The 19,338-nt window shown below is 34.4% G+C and overlaps 2 protein-coding genes across 8 annotated transcripts; one reads left to right on the forward strand and one right to left on the reverse strand.

Moving 5' to 3' along the window:
* Nucleotides 1-25: 25 nt before the first annotated feature.
* vtd (RAD21 cohesin complex component verthandi) lies at nt 26-9,512 on the reverse strand. Of its 4 annotated transcripts, none has more exons than XM_033467584.2 (14): nt 9,373-9,512; nt 6,152-6,795; nt 5,125-5,292; nt 4,657-4,886; nt 4,393-4,576; nt 4,159-4,318; nt 3,908-4,082; nt 3,589-3,809; nt 3,283-3,503; nt 2,538-2,717; nt 2,083-2,445; nt 1,867-1,998; nt 1,608-1,763; nt 26-1,531 (listed from the first exon to the last, which is right to left on the reverse strand). In XM_033467584.2, the coding sequence occupies exons 3-14, from the start codon at nt 5,266-5,268 to the stop codon at nt 1,406-1,408; spliced, it is 2,292 nt and encodes a 763-aa protein (XP_033323475.1). In that variant the 5' UTR covers nt 5,269-5,292; nt 6,152-6,795; nt 9,373-9,512; the 3' UTR covers nt 26-1,405. The 4 variants fall into 4 exon arrangements, with proteins under 4 accessions (XP_033323475.1, XP_076379342.1, XP_033323476.1 ...); XM_076523227.1 differs by lacking the exon at nt 9,373-9,512 and adding an exon at nt 6,950-7,161; XM_033467585.2 differs by lacking the exon at nt 9,373-9,512 and having other exon boundaries at nt 6,196-7,161.
* Nucleotides 9,513-9,663: 151 nt separating this feature from the next.
* On the forward strand, nt 9,664-17,963 carry LOC117218888 (uncharacterized). Of its 4 annotated transcripts, none has more exons than XR_013033762.1 (10): nt 9,664-9,943; nt 11,644-11,763; nt 11,842-11,956; nt 13,155-13,416; nt 14,128-14,244; nt 14,698-14,768; nt 14,848-14,993; nt 16,243-16,375; nt 16,451-16,545; nt 16,624-17,963. XR_013033762.1 is itself a non-coding variant. In XM_076523229.1 (10 exons), exons 1-9 carry the CDS (start codon nt 9,803-9,805, stop codon nt 16,499-16,501), a joined length of 1,023 nt encoding a protein of 340 aa, XP_076379344.1. In that variant the 5' UTR covers nt 9,664-9,802; the 3' UTR covers nt 16,502-16,545; nt 16,624-17,963. The 4 variants fall into 4 exon arrangements, 3 of the variants coding, with proteins under 3 accessions (XP_076379344.1, XP_076379343.1, XP_033323501.2); XM_076523229.1 differs by having other exon boundaries at nt 13,308-13,416; nt 14,678-14,768; XM_076523228.1 differs by having other exon boundaries at nt 9,668-9,943; nt 14,678-14,768.
* Nucleotides 17,964-19,338: the final 1,375 nt, after the last annotated feature.

Below are 19,338 nucleotides of genomic sequence, written 5' to 3' on the forward strand. Positions count from 1 at the left end.
TAGGGTTTAAGTTTCAAACAGAATATTTCAGAAACCTCTCTTTTATTTTATAAACAATTATGTATTGGTTAATGGATCATGGACTTATTTACAATCAGGCATTTCATAGATGTTGTAGCAGTCGATCTTTTTTATAACACACCTTTTGGTAGGAGTACATGCGTAATGATAGCGTATATGTTTATTGTGCATGTATATTTACAATGCAATATGATTGCTCTCGAGAATTTTCTGACATGTCAATTTGATAAAATATAGTACTTCTTTTTATAATACGATTTATCAACATTTCTGCATCCCATGAGACAGAGATACATATATAACAATAAATTATTGAACATTTTTTCGTGGTCAGACTAATTAAATTATGAACCACAATCTTATTTTCTTTCGAAAATAGCATGGTTAAACAATTTTTATCTTTTTACACGATTAATACATTTTCGTCGATGTACAATAAAAAAAAGTATATAATAAGAATTGAAACAGTGAAATTGAAACAATCACGTTACAATAACGTTCTTTGGAATGTCATGCATACTTTAAATATAAATTATGGTAGATTATAAATTTTCACTGATATTTATATGAAAAGTAACTATACAGATCATGCCGAGTGTACATAAAATATGAAATATATGAAAAATAACTTAATACGTTGATACTCCTAAAGTATGACTGCAATACATAAAAGTATTATCCATAAAATATTCTCCTGATTCTTCCATTAATAATTGTTTACAGTATCAATTAATATGTAAGTACGCTAATAAGAAAATTATATTGTAGGTCCAACCTTTCTTAAATTTCGAAATAAAACAGCTTTCAACCATACATGATCTCATTTTATGAAATTTTAACAAAATTTTCATTTATTAAATTTCATAAATTATTTCATAAAGATTATTCGTGATTTTGGACCATCCTGCAGTACGGACTCAAGAACCTTCTTTGTAAATAGTAAGATATAAAATATGTTTTCACTACACGTCAATATTATATACAAACCCTGTTCGGATTGATAATTAAGTTAATGAAGACAATCGACCTTTTCCTATGTAGAAGTAAAAAATTATGCATCTTTCAATATTAAATTTTTATACATATAATTGAATCTTTTAGCGCGTTAGAAATGCGGAAGGTCCAAAATAATTCTGCCCTGATTTATACAAAACGTATACATTCCTCAATCAGGAATTAAAAACTTGATTTATAAAACTCTTTTGCCTTAGTAGATATTTCATGTTTTTGTCAGCGGTTTCGTATATTATTTTACAATTTATCTATCAAAAGAATTTAGATAAATCGCTTCATTTTCTGTTACGATTCAGAGCAACTACAATCCTTTTCTTCATTATCTCATCACTGTTAGTAGTAAATACAAGGTACGAAATACCTAATATTCTTATAATGCAGGATTCTCGAATTTTGGTCCTTTACTGACTACAATTTCAGCATACGGGCATTCTTGATACAGTTCTGTTACTTGAAACTTTTTAAGGACTAACAAAGTATAGAATTTTTGTGCAACCTAAAATCAAACATTACAGAAAATATCAATATACATATCATCAAATTTCCTATGAATTATACGTATAAATACAAACCTGTTTACGATTATTTTTGTATGCCATTTCTGATAACGTCAACCTATCTTTGGTATCCAGTTTGTTCTTAATAACATGATACATGTGTGCTGCTCTCTTATTAAGAACTCGTTCTTCAAACTGTTCATATGTTTCATCTACTTGCTGTTCTTCTTGCTATAAAACAACGTAATAAAAATTACATAAATCTTCTTGTATATTTTTTAAATCTCAATTTACTTTTACACTTTTTTTTAAAGAGTATATAAAATTTACATACAGGTCCTACAGATGGAGGGAATTCATAGTCCTCGTGATTCCATGGAGTCGCTGGCCCTCTTTCTGACATAGCAGGTGTTGTGGGAGCTGGGGGATGTTCATCATATCCCATATATGGTACAATAGGTTGAGCCTATTAGATGTATAGATATTAATTAAAATTACTATTGCGATGCTATAATATGTAATGTATTTATATTGTAAAACCGTAACTAACCTGATCATAGCCCATATTTTCCATTTGAGGCATTTCAGAAGGTGGCGCAGTAGGGAGTTCTGGTTCTGCTGGTGTAGGTGGTATAACCGATTCCTCGGGTGTAACAATGGTTTCAGTTGGAGGTATTTCATTTACGAGTGGTGAAATCAAAGGTACTTCAGAAGGTACTGATGGAACTATTTCTGCTTCTTCGACAGGAGGCACTATACCACTGATTTCAGAAACTGATTCTGTTGGCAAAGATACTTCAGGAAGAGGAATCGGTGATTCAGCTAGAGGTAGAGGAGCTATACTTGGGACATCTACAGCTTCGGATGCTATTTCTACTGGAGGTGGTGCCGGTGCTGGAGGTGGTGGCCTTATCTGGAAATAAAAGGGTGTGTAATAGATAGATAATAGAAATTTATAATATTTATTTAAACCTGAATTAAACATATATATTAAATATAACCTACCTCGTCCTCAAATGGCATCTTTCGTTTCCGGGACAAACGTTTACTTAAAATACTTTGTTCAAATGAATCTGCTTCTACAGGTTCCCTCATCTGTTCCAAAGGCATGCCTTCCTCTTCGCCTACTAAACGTCCAAAGTCCTCGTGATCGTAAGACTTACTCGTAAGATGTCGTTGATAATTCTATTTCGACAGCATTTAAATGGTTAAATTGGGTCGGGACAAAAATCCCGAATGTGTTTCTGATCTTGAAAATATCGAGATTCCCGAAAATTTTGGGAATTTTAATTACGTTTCGGGAATTAGGTTTGATCGTTATTAAGCTACGTCGATTTTTACGTTGATACGTTCGTATTCTGCGAATTAAAACTCTATGTTGCTACAACCACTTGAGATTTACAGAAAAAAACGTACACTCGCGTGTATTCTAAGAAATTCGTCTAAGTAGATTCGCAATTGTGTGCGTTCAAACTCTTGATCTTACAGTGTCCTTATAGAGCTCGTATAGTTCGGACGTACAATCAGGCGTCTCGTAATATTTAATCCCAAAATGTTGTTTGGGTTCTCTAAATTCTCGAAACCCCTGATATTTTCGAGACCCGAAATACTTTCCAGTATTAGCTCGACCTTACTTAATCTGTTCGCGACTCGTTTCGAAATCAGGTTCCCGACATTTTCGGATTCTCGTATACCTCTGCTTATTTTCTCATAATACAATGAATTTCAAAATTGTAAACATTCCTATTACCTTAAACAATACACGTGCTGGAATTGGTCTTCCAGGTAAAGCAAACAATTTTTCTACTCCGCCAGTTTCTTTCCAATGCATTAACCTCTTTGTTGGAGGCGCAAGGTCCAGGGTGGTTATAATATCACTGGTATCTGATAATTGTGCTTTCATTTCTTCACCAGAAATATTTTTGACTTCATCAACAATAAGTTTGCGTTTACGCTTTGCTTTTGTGAATCCTATAATTTCATCGATAATATTGCAATGGTAACTGTGATCATTAATATTAAAATTAGAATAAAGTAGCTCTATATAATGTCCAACCTTTTAAAGCAGATGTATCAACTGGTGCAAGAGCAAAACTTTCTTCCTCATCGTGTAATAATGTGGTTTGATCTTGTAGAGGTGGTGCTTCTTCGATGGCTTCCATTGGACGTTCTTCAGGAATGATTGACGGAGCAGGAGTAAAACGACGACTTGCAACACTTATTCTTCCTTCAATTTCTTCTGCAATTGTAGCAGGAGAGGCAGGTCTGGAGTCATCGCTATTGTATAAAATTTATTTTATGCATATTTATTATCTTATATAAAATATAAATTCATAATTTAAAGATAGTATGATAAAAAAAAAAGGATTAACTACCTCATTCCTCCCAAAGGAGACGGAGGTCCCATTTCTTCCTCGGATTCCTCATGAACTGAAGGTGCAGTTCCAGATACTGCCGGCTCTTGTGGTTCTGCTACAGCACTAACTTCAGGTACGGATACTTCACCCATTGGGGCTTCATCAAACAAACCACCTTCGAATAGGCCACCAGCTAAAAAGTATAACAAATAATTATATAATATATAATTAAAATAATAATTTTGTACACATACGTCCGAATCACTTACATATGATATCTTGACCAAGATGTCCACCAAAACCATCATCTCTAATAGGCATGTCTATATCCATGGCTTGCGCTGTTATTGATGGGCCTGGTACCGGTTCTTTTTCCTTTTGATCTAAAGCTGTTTCAATTCCTGGTCCATCGGTGAATAACATATGTGTCTAAACCATAAATAAACAATACCTTATGTTTAATGTCTGTTTCTTCAAATAACAGGAACAATATATGTACATACCTGATCTAACGATGGTTCTACAGCACCAGCGTGTCTTAATAATTCTGGTGGTTCTGCATCAAAACTCATATCACCAAATCCTTGATCGTGTGTAACTAAAGCTAAGCTGCCGTAATCTTCTCTCATAGTTATTTCCTCTGCTCTTGACTGATTTAAACTAAATTGAGCTTCAATATCAACATCTCTGAAATAATATATACGCATTGAATGATATTATTAAGAAGATATAAACAATACAAAGTTATCTAACTTTTATATATTTACTTTAATTCAGGCATCGCAGTATCAAAATCATGAAACACTTCGGGTAATGTTATAGCAGTTACAGCAGCTTCTCTGTGTTCTTCCGGCAGGTCTACCATGCCTGGCCTGAAGGCCATTTTTATTTTGACAAAAGCTTCATTACAATCGGCTAAAAGATACTTAGCTTTCCGGGAGTATATGCGTACCACACCCAACAACAAATGTCCAGATGTTCTTAAAGCCATTTTTACCTATATCGATGTAACACAACGAGGTAAATGTATTCAAAACGTATCAAAACATATTTATTATGAGCATATTAAAAATCACTGTAAATTCAAGCTATCATTCAACACCAATCCGTTTTGGAAGAACAAAAAGGTGTCATATATTCCAACCTGATTTATAGAACATGTTACATATTTGTAAACATTCATAGACTAAGTTACAGTGAAAGTTTCATAAATATAAGGGAGATTTTATGCGTACCTTTGGCTGTAATATACCGTCTACTGATTTTTCAATATTCGTTTCAAATACATGAGCTTTTGTCAACTTCTTGTCCCAATGAGCGGCTAACCAAATTCGGGCCAGTGGCCCCTTTTTGGCCAACACGAAATGTGCGTAAAACATTATGAATATTTGTTACGTGCACTTCTGTGAAGAAAAACGATCGTACAATTAAAATGCGTGTGAAGTGCGTAGTGCACTGTTTGTAAACACAAATCTAAACATAAGGGTGAATGGAACGGTATCGTTAATACAATTTCCCGTTAGCAACATGATTATCACCTTATAATGAAAAACCGGATGACGTGTCAATCAGTAAGTATTATTAACATTTTTCAACATTCGTAAATACACAAATCGAGTCGTAGGACCCGAATAAAACGACGATTATATCTTATAGTGTCTTTCCCGATTTAGTAAAATGTCAACATCTTTGCATAAGATGGCGTTTCCGTCTGTGATTTTGGCGGTTACGCGTAAGCTTGTTGAATACGTAGTACGTTTTCTTTATTTCCTTGTGAAACAACCCAAAACAATATTACGTCGACGAAGGTTATACCGCCGCTCTCATATGTTGCAAAAAGAATCACATTTGATAGTAATATTACAGGGTCATTAATAAATACGATAACGTTTCTTTTGAGCGCGTCTTCAGAACCATCCACACACCACACTAGTTTCACTAAACGTTCTAAAACTCCCTCCACGGATGGCGGGCGATTGTATTCGTAAATCTACAAAACTATACCTTTATAATCTGACGAACAATACGTAAGTATGCGTGTGTTCCACTTCTTACTTATAGGATATTATTTGTCTATTTCGGTGCTTTAAAATGTTAAACAATAAGTAATGAAAAATAAAAATAATTTATTCGTTATATCACTAGTTTAGTAACACATACGTATCAAAAGTATGAACCCCTTTATTTTACGAATTCATCGCCAGAGGGCTAGAAAATCAAACATACCGAACACGAAACTACGTATATGTAGGTCATACTTACAGCCACATATTTTATGGTAAATATGTACATATGTACAGCAATACCTCAGGTTTTCCACGATTTTTCTACCTTCCTTAGTTTTCCCAAGCATCCCCACAAATTTTACCGTGCATCCAGTCCGCAGTAAATCCTGTCTTGACATCGATTTGTCAGCCAATCAAAGCAAAACAATTTCTACTGCTATTCTCGCTACCGAAGCGCGCTGCAGCCGGCGGGTCTTGTAGAAACTTAGGTACATACTACATATATACTACTATATATGTATGTATCTCTCATATATGGACCACGTCATAGTATGTACAGTGTGATACATACCTTAACTCCTGCAAACTTCTCTGTTCGCGGCTCGCTCCGATAGCGAGAATAGGAGTAGGAATTGCTTTGCTCTGATTGGGCGATGATTCAATGCTGAAACAGTATCCACTGCTGATTGGATGCGAAGTAAAGTGGTGGGGATATGCGCGCTAGCTTAGGCAGCAAGAAACGCGTGCAAGAGTAGGTCCCAAACGGGTAGGTCGCTCTCAGTATTTTAATTGTTCGTGGAATTTCCACTCAAGACCAGTGCGTCCATTGGTCCAATGAGACCTCACCATTGGAATCGTCCAATCCCATTTGTGGTCAGTAATTCTGTCATTCCTACTTTCCTGGAAGAAAGTTATGAAGAGGTTAGGAAGCTGGGAGTTATGGTCCCATTACTGTAATACCTCAGGTTTTGCACGATTTTTCTACCGTAGTAGAAGTAGGCTCACCATATTAACCAATATTATTAAATTATTATAAAAATTGCTCTTTACTTGCCCATAATTGTTCACGAATTAGTTTTAATTGTTCACTTATCTTCTTCGAGAAATATCCAAAAAACTTTTTTGAGACGTCTAGGGACTTTTATGAAAGATTGGAGAATTTTCGTGATACGAAATTTTTGAAATAATGCATAAAACGTGCTGTATGATCTGTCAAAGAATTGCTCTTTTCATCTAACCTATTGTTTAACCTTCCAGGGACGATAATTTTATCGATGAACAATGGATTTTGGATAAACAAATATATAAGGAACTAGGAGCACGTGCCATTCGTAGTTGCCAAATTTCATTTGGCATAAATACTCAAAAAATTGCTGCCCATTGTTGATATTTAATTACTTTCAATTGATCCTTTGTAGTTTTTCAGAAATTTCCAAAAAACTGCTTCGGAGCGACTAGGGACTTTCACGAGAGGTTGGAGAATACCAAAACATACCAAGGAATTGCTCTTTGATTGCTGATTATTGTTCTGTAATTACTTTTAATTTGCTTACTTCTACTTTTCAAGAAGTTGCTTAAAAAGTGTGTAGTGTGTATAAATAACTACACATTAATAACAGTATAATTAGTCAAGTGTAATCTGAATGAAGCCTGAAGCCAAAAACTTACTGAATACCTAACTCCACAATCATTCTTATATTTTGACAAGGAATAATTCAAAACAACAATTATATTGCTATCCTATACCACTGGAGTAGGAACAAAACGAGCAAAAAAATCAGAATAGATCACAAGAACTATAATATTAACAGTAATAGTTTCAAGTATTCAACAGCAATCTCAGAATCTTGAGCAATGATAGCACCATTATGAAATTAAAAGAAAGAAAAATCTCAAATAACATACAAACATACACACTTTTTCATTGTATTTAGTGTATATATTAACTTAACTCTATTGTTATCATTATTGTTATGTAGTTCTTAGGTAGAAATAAGGTGTAGAAAAAGCTATGATACTCCCTTTTTTGTACTGACATATTTTTTTTTTTACCACTTATAGTAGCCTATTATTGAGCACAAAGTCTGATTGTTCCTTTAGAATATAAGCTAAAAAACCAAAAATGTATATAATAAAATAACTTATTTTTTTTACATACATAGACATAGTACTTAGCTAAAAAACCAAATATATATATATATATATATATATATATATATATATATATATATATATATATATATATTTATATTAAATATGTATTAAATATATAACTAATTAGTTATATATTTATAATTATATATAACTATTTTTGTTACATAGATAGACATAGTACTCTAGCTTTTCGTTCTTCTAAGCCAGGACTCAAGTTATCTAGGCAATGTTATTTCTAGTCTAAGATTATAAGCAGTTGTTGTTAAGTCGTTAAGAAATACACACTTGAAAGAAAAAATAAATAAGTAGAAGTTGTACTGTCATAGAATATCGTAAACAATTGCTTTTTAATTGTTCCTTATCGTTGCTATTTTAGTTTGAATTGCTTCCAAAATAATGTTCACGACGTTGTACCGACTCAACTTTTTTTTCCCCTTTATATCATTGAACGATGTCTTAAATAACTGCTCCTTCCTTGCTCATTACTATCTTACAATTAGTTTTATTTGTTCTCTTCCACATTTCATGAAATTTCAAAACAACCAAGTTGTTAGTTCCCCTTTTTGACCAGAATAGACCGACACGTGGAAGTTGTTTAATGTCGCCGAGCAATGTCTTCAACAGTTGCTCCTTCCTCGCCCCTCCTTTTCATGTATTTACATTTAATGATTCCTTTGTAGTTTTTCTGAAATTTCCAAAATACTACGAGCTATTTTCATAGTCCCAACTCTCGACTCAAAGCGTTGTTTAAGATAGGCTTGGTAAAGACGGGCCTAAGACAGAGTTGGGCATTACTTAGGAAATTATTTAAATAATGATTCGAATAAAAGATACTTTACCTTTATTTGTTATTCGAACGTTCTAATAAAATATCAAGCATTTTTACAAAACATTTTACTCACTCTGTGGTCGCATATCGATATAAAAAAATAAACACAATATGCAAGAATTTTCTTTGTCACGTGAGACTATATTGTTGCTAAACTATTGTACCTAATAATGTTAGACACCTTATATATTATTATATATTATATATAATATATATTATTAAATTATTATATTATATATAATATATATTATTAAATTATTATATTATATTATAATGTCATGCTTCATATGAAGTGATAAATTAACGTCTCTCATCGTTACGGTTTTCGGATCGTCATTTAGCGGACGATCCTGAAAATTAGTACAGCCATAATTAAATACGACTGCTTTTTTCGACGCTCCTAAATATTTAACGACCATCCGGCGTTATCAATTCCATCACGGGCACAGCTTCGTTCAAAATGAATTTCTACGACAAAATGACTTCAAACTTACGTTCAATTATCCACGGTATATTAATTCCACTTGTTTCACGTTTGGCGTGCCAAGGAAGACTGAATATTTTCGAGAAATATCGATTCTCTCCAGTTCGGTCGACGTGGAGGAAAACGTGAGAATAAAACAATAAACACAGGCATCGAATGAAAGTTCTCAAAAAGATGTCCCCCCTCCGTTCAACCCTGTAATTACCGTAATAGCTGTGCATATATCATCGCCGCGAGGTATATCGATCTTCCGTCTTGGCCGTAAAACATGAATAACTAAGTTTGTAATTGCAGATTGCGTCAGTCATAATTCCTTACTTCTGGGAATTTGTTTTATATTGTGTTAAAAAGTATGATATTACTGAAGGGGTTGCATGAAATAGTGAGACCTAAAAGTACAAGCAGGAATTTAGCCAGTCACGTTTGAACCATCGTTCGCGATGTCCGCATGTGATGTACATTACAAGTTCAGTGTACGCCTGATGAGAATTTTAGGACTCTGGCCGTACGATAGTGAGAGCACACGTCGAATCAGGGCTACCCTCGTGAACATCTTCTGTTCCCTTATGATAATTGTCCAGGTACAGCCGCTTAAACTGCTTTTAACTTTCGCGTTTGTCGCATCCTTTATCGGATGAAACGAAAGCGATAATATCGTAATAATAATAATATAATATATAATATAATATAATATAATATAATATAATATAATATAATATAATATAATATAATATAATATAATATAATATCGTAATAATACGATATCGTTATTTTTGATTTGCGATTTGCATCGTCACGAGTCATCAATTCTCTGCCCCTTGGAAAATTAAAGACATCTTGATTCGTCATACTGTCGAGTCACAGAAGCGTAATCATAGTTTATTACACCAATTTAGGATACACGCACACGAGTATTTAGGAACCATTCACATTAATTTCCCTTCACAAAAGAATCCTCTAATGCCCGCAGCATGGTATAACGTACATAAACTGCCTTTAACTTTCGCGTTTGTCGCATCCTTTATCGGATGAAACGAAAGCGACGCTGATATTACGATATCGTTATTTTTGATTTCCGATTTGCATCGTCATGAATCATCAATTCTCTGCCCCTTGGAAAATTAAAGACATCTTGATTCGTCATACTGTCGAGTCACAGAAGCGTAATCATAGTTTATTACACCAATTTAGGATACACACACACACGAGTATTTAGGAACCATTCACATTAACTTCCCTTCACAAAAGAATCCTCTAATGCCCACAGCACGGTGTAACATACAGGGCGTCCCAGAAATCACGTTACAGTCGGAATTTGATGATTCCTAAGGTGATGCGAAGATGTTGGTTGCGGCTTCGTTAACTAATTAAACTATTAAAAGTTCTAAATTATCGAAGATGCCCAAGTGAAATTCGGTGTGAAGCTTATCGAGTAATTATTTAAAAAAATAGATTTCATCTTTATTGGCCAGATGGATGGCCAAAGCGATTTTCATGTGTTACAAATATATTTATTTCGGGGAGAAGTTTTGTTATATATTTATTTATAGCAACTGCCGCGTCGGGCTTGCTTCCAGTTAGAAGCGGCCTCTTATTGGTCTGTGTTTTTTTTTTATGAATAACTCGTTAATGAAAACGCTAAAGAAAAAGTTACTAAAAATCACCCGAGGAATCACATCTTTTTCCTTCTGTATCAGAAGTTCTGAGACACCGTGTATACAACGATGAACGAAAATATTAATATCCTGTACAATTTCAGCAGTATATTTATGTAACGATGCAATTAGACGTTATTGCAAATTGCACGAATATAGTCTAAACCCAGTAGTGCAATTTTGTACAGCAATAAATTCTTTTTTCTGTCGCAAACAAAATTGCTGAATATAACCATGATAGCATAGTACAACGGGCGAATGTTATTAAGGGGGTATTTTTATTTTATTTCATTTTATTTTCTCATAGTTTCTGAAATATTCAACTTTCAGACATACGTTTGTGAAACAGAATTCTCAAAATTCCGACATTGACGAGGTTCTGTTCCATTCATTTACACAGGTACAAATGTTTCGCAGTAAATGGTTTCGTGATTTTTAGCGAAAGATCCGAGAGGCTCAAAAAGTGTCAATTTCATGAAGTATAAAAGTGCCGCTGATGAGAAATGATGGAAACTTCAAAACTAATGCAAAGTCTTCTTGTTTCCATTTCTGCCCGAGGAATCCAGATGGAATAGGATCAACTGTCAAATTCTCTATGATGCAAAATGATAATGTGGTTCTTTCAGATCACACCTTTCATAACAGGCGACTTTGATTTCATGCTGTTACTCCAGGCCCTGCCTATTACAATAATTTCACTGGGCTCTGTGGTAAAGTTCAACGCTTTCTTGTTCATGACTAGTGCGGTGAGTGCCGAAAATAATTTACAGTTAACTTAACGCGTCGCGAATTAGGTGAGGCAGTAAAGATGATTCTGAACACAGATTAAGCAACTAATGGAGTCCATACAGGCTAAATGGAATACAACGCACAAAGACACGCTCGAAATTTTAGAGAGGCGGGCCACTCTAGGGAAGCAACAAGGAGCCATTTATGCGAGTAAGAATATATTAGGGGGACCGGAAAGTAATGTCGTTTCTGCGCATGTCAGTATCCCTTTTTTTTTGCATACTAATTTTTGCATACTAAAAATTTGCATACTAAATGAAAATAGGTTGTTGATGATGAGGGTGATTACATGGTTGATTGAAAATAAAAACTAGTTAAAAATTTATCTGTTTGAATTTAATGTAAACAAACGACATAACTTTCCGGATACACGCAGTGGTGCAGCGAAAATCGCTCGCTCTCGGATTCTTTTCCAATTCATGAGGTGACCCCTAACATCGTCGAGCTCAAATGCCAAAGGCTGACGCGTTTAAGTAAACTTCGTCAAGAATTTCTGTCAAAACGTTTAACGAATGAAACACGTAACCGAGCGAAATTCTTTTAGGTTTCCAATCAAAATTTTTCGATGAGAGAAACTTCTTATTTCAGAAGGCTAGGGGATTGTTGATGCGTTCGTTAATGCGTTTTTTTTGTCAGTGGTATCCTCCGTAGGCCTATTTCACTATTAGTCACGCGATAATTTCGGACTGTTTTACTATTTTTCGCTAATAACTCGCAAACGAACCCGCGGATTGCATTTTCGCTAAGGAAAAAGTTGCTTCAAATGACCTTAAGAATTCCTCATTTCTCGTTTCTACAGTAATTTTAGGACACCCGGTAGACACGCCACACCGCTTTGCGGGACTCTCGCCACCTATGCGCCACCTATTCCACTTCTTGTGTAACTTATTTTCGCGTACACGCTGGTTCAGACGCCTATGAACGACAGCAACAAATACTCTCCAGATAATTGAGCCGTTTATTTTGAAAGTGGCATAAGTCACTTTACCGTAATGAAAAGTGGTGATTTTTTCATGTTTACACGAAATTATTTATACTGAGAAAAATATCAGTATCCTGAGATAACAAATACAAGTAAATCTTCTCGAAAGTTAGCATTCATATTTTGAAACGTGTTAAATCGCAAACCCTTAAATATATCGACTTAAAAACAAAGTGACTTATGCCACTTTCAAAATAAACGACTCAATTATTGATGATCCGATTTGGAAAATTCGGAATTAGAAGAGTATAATAATAATAATAATAATAATAATTAGTGCATAGACGAGCGATTTAGCAATGCATTACTGTGATCCAAAGCAATGAGAATCCATCGTATTATGCCATAATCATGCATATGTTACAGTATTTATATACCCGTCAGCACTACTTGTGACATTATACCGCGTCTCATCTTATATTATGATCGTAGCAACACCCGCGAACTCGACTGAAATAATCCCTTTCCCGATAGTGACGGATTATTTAGTCGACGAAGATAAATATCTCTTTTATATAGTAATTCACCAATGTATATCGTTCTTCTTGATCACAACTATATATGTGGCTACGGAGACCCTGTTCATTATGTGGCTGCAGCACAGTATCAGCCTGTACGAAATCGTCTGGTAAGACAACGCTAATTTACTTCATGCACTCTCGGAAATTGAAGCACTGTTGATCGTGGGTTGTATAATGTAGGAGGCGGGTGTGATCGTTACTAAAAAACACTCTGCTGCAGGGTGTCCTAAAATTATTGTACAAGCGAGAAATGAGGGGTTCCTGAGGTCATTTGAAATAACTTTTTCCTTAGCGAAAATGCAATCCGTGGCTTCGTTTGCGAGTTATTAACGAAAAACGGTGACCAATGAGAGATCGCGTACGGCTGACGCCCCGACCTCGTGACCACTGCCGCTGCGTCAGACGGCCGGCGCGACGGCTGAAAGGGCGGAACGCTGGCCGCGCTCGTTCTACGATTGGTCAGCGTTTTTTGTTAATAACTCGTAAACGAAGCTGTGGATCGTATTTTCGCCGAGGAAAAAGTTACTTCAAATGATCCGAGGAACCCCTCATTTCTCGCTTGTACAATTATTTTGGGACAATTGGATAATTTTTGAAAACGAAAAAAAATATATAAATAATATATGTAAATAAATTTTATATATAAATTTTATATATATATATAAATAATATATATACTGAAAACTTTCAAAAAACGAAAAAATCACGTCTCAAAAGATCCAAGCGTTGTTTGAAGCACTTCAAATTGTTTACTTCGAAAGTAAATCGAAATTGTTTACTTCAAAAATAATCGAATCGAAAAATACTCTGATTTTTAGTTACAATATCGAGAAAGGAATTGCCGCGGCGCCGTCATATATTACGGAGAAGCTTATGAACACCTACAGAAGCGACTATATAGCAAAAGCAGTTAATTACCACGCGGATGCAAAAGTGTTAGTATTCGCTGTATCATATTCTATTAACAGAAAACTTTCATTAAAAAACGTCACCCGCTAGAACCCTTTGAGTCTGCGCAAAATGAGTCGCATGATCGAACCTTTGGCATCGTCGTACATAATTTAGAATCCAAGTAAAATATTTGTTTTATCGGACTTCAAACTGGGAGATCGATTAGCCGATATTATATATTATATATTATTATATACTATATATTATATATTATATATATTATATATTATATATATATATAATATATTATTATATACTATATATTATATATTATATTATATATTATTATATATTAACCGATAAATGCCAAAAATATTAAGTCGACAGAAATCGAAAGCTTTTACTAACGGGCTACTCAACTTTTATGCAGGTTCAAAGGGATCTCTAATTTTCGGCAGCATTCATTCGTTTTTAAAGTTTCATGATGTTCTTGAAAGGCAAAGTTGTGTTCTCGTACGCCGTTCTTCTTCTTTTCGCTGTCGTCTCCTTGAGTATCAATCTGTTCCGTGTAAGTCGATTTTGTCCCCCCATTGATTACGGTATAAACATCGTTGTCACATCTCTCTCGAAATACACGCATCTTTCAGCTATCTATCGCTATATGCGAGACACACGATATACAGGAAATGGTAATGGCCATGTTTTTTACCACTTCCGAGTTAGTGTACATGTTCTATCTGAACTATATTATACAACATCTGTTGGACTATGCGGACAGTTTATCCACATTCACGTAAGCTTGAAACATCTCTATTTGTCGTTGGTGGACTTCGCTTCGCGACATTATTATGGGATTGTATATTGTGTTATATCAGATGATCGCAGTACAGTAATTTGTCCCAGAAAAGTTCGAATACTTAACATCGACGTAACAATGAATTACGTATGCGTGGGACCAGCGCAGGGAAATTCACGGCAACCCGAAATTTGGCATTTCCGGGAGAAATTACTGTAGTAATAATTTACTGTATATTATATAATTTATATAATTATAATAATAATATAATAATATATTATATATAATATAATTAATATAATATAATATAATATAATATAATATAATATAATATAATATAATATAATATAATATAATATAATATAATATAATATTATAATATAATATATATATAATATAAATAATAATTATATAATTTACTTAGTAGTAATTTACTGTATAATAATAGTAGTACTGTACTTAGCACTACGGAAGAATATGCCAAAGAGAATTTATGTTGCAACTTGAGATACTGAGAAACAGAGACCAATGAGAGACGAGATCAGCTTGCGCGAGATTGCATGTCTCTCATTGGTCACCGTTTTTCGTTGATAACTCGTAAACAAAGGAAAAAGTTACATCAAATGACCCCAGGAACCCCCCCATTCTCGGGTGGCGAGACATTTTTGGGACACCCTGTAGGATCTGCTAAAAAATACGTGCACATTTTTGGAAACTTCACTATGACACAACGTTTTTAAGCTTATTATATGAAAGGGTACAATAATTAGTACAAAAATATGACAGAAACTCAAACGTTATCTGCACGATTCGATGAATTTCATTTCACCGAGGTGATAGAAAAAGTTATATCGGCCTAATCGTAAGAGGGTTAAAGTGTGTTCAAATATTAATTATATTATTATATAATATATTATATATAATATATAATACATAATATCATATATATATAATACATAATATTATATATATATATATTATAATATATTATTTTATTATATATATAATAATAATATTATATATATTATATAAAATATTATATTATTATAACATATTATTTTATTATATATATAATATTATATATAACTTATATATTATTATATATATTATATATAATATATAATATGTTATATGCTAACTTGTTATTATACAACTTATTATTGTCGTGAAATGTATAATTAATGAATATCGTCACGCTCGAATCAGACTATCATCAGTATATGATTCATTTCGACTGTCTTTGCAGATATTCCACCCCTTGGTACAACACGTCGGTTTTCACTCAGAAACAATTGTTACTTATCATAACAAGGTGCAACGAGGCGCTTATATTCGATTTGTATGGTTTTTTTAACGCGTCGATCGAGGGTTTCTCGGGGGTTTGTACTCGTGTATTAATAATCAATTGGTTCGACGTGCAAGTTAGAGTTGGCTCATTAAACCTTGTTTTCCAGTTGGTCAGATGCACAATGTCTTACTTCATGATGTTGACATCCATGCAATGAAAAGCCTAATCCAGAGATATCGGGAGACAAGTAGTGAACCGTTAGTAAGTGTTGTTTTTCATTTCTCTTTCGCGGCGCACAATCTATTAGAGCGATTAACATTGATAAACGGCTTGTTGCAGGATCTTGCGTAGTTCATGCAGCAAAGGAATAGAATATAAGGCGTGTATGCGTTACCTATTGTGAAATAACTGCTGACTTCTGTTTCCCTGCGGGAAGATTCTGATCGTTTGACAACAAGTTTGAACTTACATAGCAACCAGTCGAAACATGTGTAATCATTTTTATACGGTGTCAACTGAATGCACAAAATGCTAGCTGAACTAGATAAATTATTTTTAGTATTTTACAAATTTTGAAAATGACTCATCTTACATTTCGATAAACAATTCACTTCGTTGGGAAGCCAAAGCAGCGTTCTAGAAAAGTACGAACCCTTTGCACTGTAATGGCGACCCTGAGGCGCTATTACAAATTGCTAGGGTGACCTGTGTCCAGTTAATAACGTCTTAACCTTTTGAGCTCTGAATACTCCTGGCCGAAACGGTTCGTAGGGACGGAGCGCGGCTATCGCTGACCCTCCCTGGGGGCGGAATACTTTTTTGCCACACCGAAGTGACTATTCAAGGCGCAAACAGTAATAAATTATAGTGATTCTTTTGCAGAAGGTTAAATAATTAATCTTCCGATTCAATGTCCGATGACAGTGATTCACTATATTCTATTTCACTGTCGTCCCTTGTGAAATATTCCTCAAGATTTGACATTTTGTAGGGTGTCACGAATAAAAAAAAATAATCGAACAAGTTATATTCCGCACTATCGTTGTTGACGCGAGCGAGACCGTGGGGTTCTTACATTCACAAGACGATACTGCTGACTGAGTCGTTTCGAGTGCTTCGAGTCGCGAAAAGGTGACAGTGCAGGTAATTATTTTGAAATCTAATTGGTTAGAGAGTGGGACATAAAATGGGATTTCCGTTTCGGAAATTCCCGGGGATTTTTATGACCCTAATATTGCCCAACCGCTACCCAAGAAAGGCAAATTACTAACGAGTGCCCCTGTATTAATTTTACACGAAAATAACTGCATATCGATTGAAAAAGTCGACAAACGCATATATGCGCCCTTAGTCCAGGCCGATGACTTAGAGAAAACACATAAATGCGGCCTTAGGCTACACGGATGACTTTTGCCAAACGCATATATGCGTCCATAGAGCTCTAAGGGTTAAAGACGTCTTTAAGACGTTTTTTAGGGCCATTTTAGGTCGTACGACGTTCAGACCTAAAATGGACGTAAAATTGACGTCTGTGCTAATTACCAGTGCTTATTGGGAAGCTGCACAAATCATTAAGATTATTCACAAATCATTATTTAATTCCCTGAATAACATGATCAAAATCGAGCTGTTTCAAAACATCATCGTTACGGCTTTAAATAGAAAAGTTGAAAAAAAGACATGATTTTTTAATTCTTTTAATCCTTTTAATTCCTTTGACGCCAAGCAATTGTAATTCTTGAAAACAATCGTTCAGCCATTGTCTAGTAAAATAAATCTTTCTAACATATCAACAAAATTTAGATCACTTGGCCTAATTATTAAAAAATTGTTCCATTTTAAAAGGTATCCGTACACCTTTGTATAAGGATTGTACGTTTATTTTATACAATAACCGCACCGATTCACTTCTGTAATAAGCGTTTTATAATGATTGCAAAATTTTTCTCAGCAATTTTGTTTTATTTGGAATAAAATCGTATCGCAGTCTAATTAGTAGATTTACTATGTGTAGAAAATACAGAGAGGCAAATTGTAACAGGGAAGATACTAGAGAAATTACATCTGGAATTACAACGAGGGGAAAAACATGGAAAGGAATAAGACAAAGGGAAACGGAATATAAGTTTCAAGAAAGATGAAGATAAGGATCATAAGCATTGAGGAAACGTTCGAGTTGAAAGGACGAGTACGATGTAAAAATCATAAGGGAAGCCGGAAAGCTGTAAAGTGAGGGTGAAATGTGAAAAAAGTTGTCAAGAAAAATGGGGAGGAATGAGTATTTGAAGCCACTGTGGCCACAATACCACTTTTGGTATCGTACATCAATGTTATCGATAGTTCACGATTTTAAGCGAGTTAGCAAATACCGAATATCGTATATACCTTGTTCCTACTACGAACTTTTTACGGAGTCGGTAATTCAGGCAATGATGTACCAGATGTAGATAATGAAAATAGAATGATAGAAAATGGTCATTTTTGGCACGGCAGGAAATAAAAGTCTTGCACGACCATTTGTCACGAGATGGCTATGGTTTCTCACAGCTAAGAGTTTTCGGGAGTGGACATAAATACGACGATTTTAAGCGAGTTAGTAAATACCGAATATCGTATGTACCTTATTCCTACTACGAACTTTTTACGGAGTCGGTAATTCAGGCAATGACGTGCCAGATGTAGATAATGAAAATAGAATGATAGAAAATGGTCATTTTTGGCCCCGCCAGGAAATAAAAGTCTTGCACGATCATTTGGCTACGGTTTCTCGCAGCTAAGGGTTTTCGGGAGTGGACATAAATACGGCTGAAGGAAGAAATTTCGATTATACATTTGGAGATTCAGATCTCTTCATAGGAAAAAAATATGCACACGGATGTATGTGTACAATGATAAGAGATTAAGTGCTTTCTGTTGATAAATACTTCCTCTGTGTAATAATGAAGAAATAATAAAAATAGTATAGTGATAAGAGTTTTTTGTACCAGGTAAAGAACTTTTCATCAATGTGCAAATAAATTGCGTAGAAAATACGTTCTAAGTAACTTTAGGGAG

Source organism: Megalopta genalis, chromosome 6 (assembly GCF_051020955.1).
Source record: "Megalopta genalis isolate 19385.01 chromosome 6, iyMegGena1_principal, whole genome shotgun sequence".
Taxonomy (NCBI): Eukaryota; Metazoa; Arthropoda; class Insecta; order Hymenoptera; family Halictidae; genus Megalopta; species Megalopta genalis.

What these genes read in the sequence shown, in the direction of transcription:
- vtd (XM_033467584.2), bottom strand. Translation starts at nt 5,268, where the DNA reads ATGTTTTACGCACATTTCGTGTTGGCCAAAAAGGGGCCACTGGCCCGA. An exon ending in TCTTGGTCAAGATATCATAT is followed by an intron (nt 4,083 to 4,158) that starts GTAAGTGATTCG and finishes TATACTTTTTAG; the next exon opens with CTGGTGGCCTATTCGAAGGT. An exon ending in AAAATATGGGCTATGATCAG is followed by an intron (nt 1,999 to 2,082) that starts GTTAGTTACGGT and finishes TACATCTAATAG; the next exon opens with GCTCAACCTATTGTACCATA.
- LOC117218888 (XM_076523228.1), top strand. Translation starts at nt 9,803, where the DNA reads ATGTCCGCATGTGATGTACATTACAAGTTCAGTGTACGCCTGATGAGA. An exon ending in CCCTTATGATAATTGTCCAG is followed by an intron (nt 9,944 to 11,643) that starts GTACAGCCGCTT and finishes TGGTTCTTTCAG; the next exon opens with ATCACACCTTTCATAACAGG. An exon ending in TCTTGTTCATGACTAGTGCG is followed by an intron (nt 11,764 to 11,841) that starts GTGAGTGCCGAA and finishes TTCTGAACACAG; the next exon opens with ATTAAGCAACTAATGGAGTC.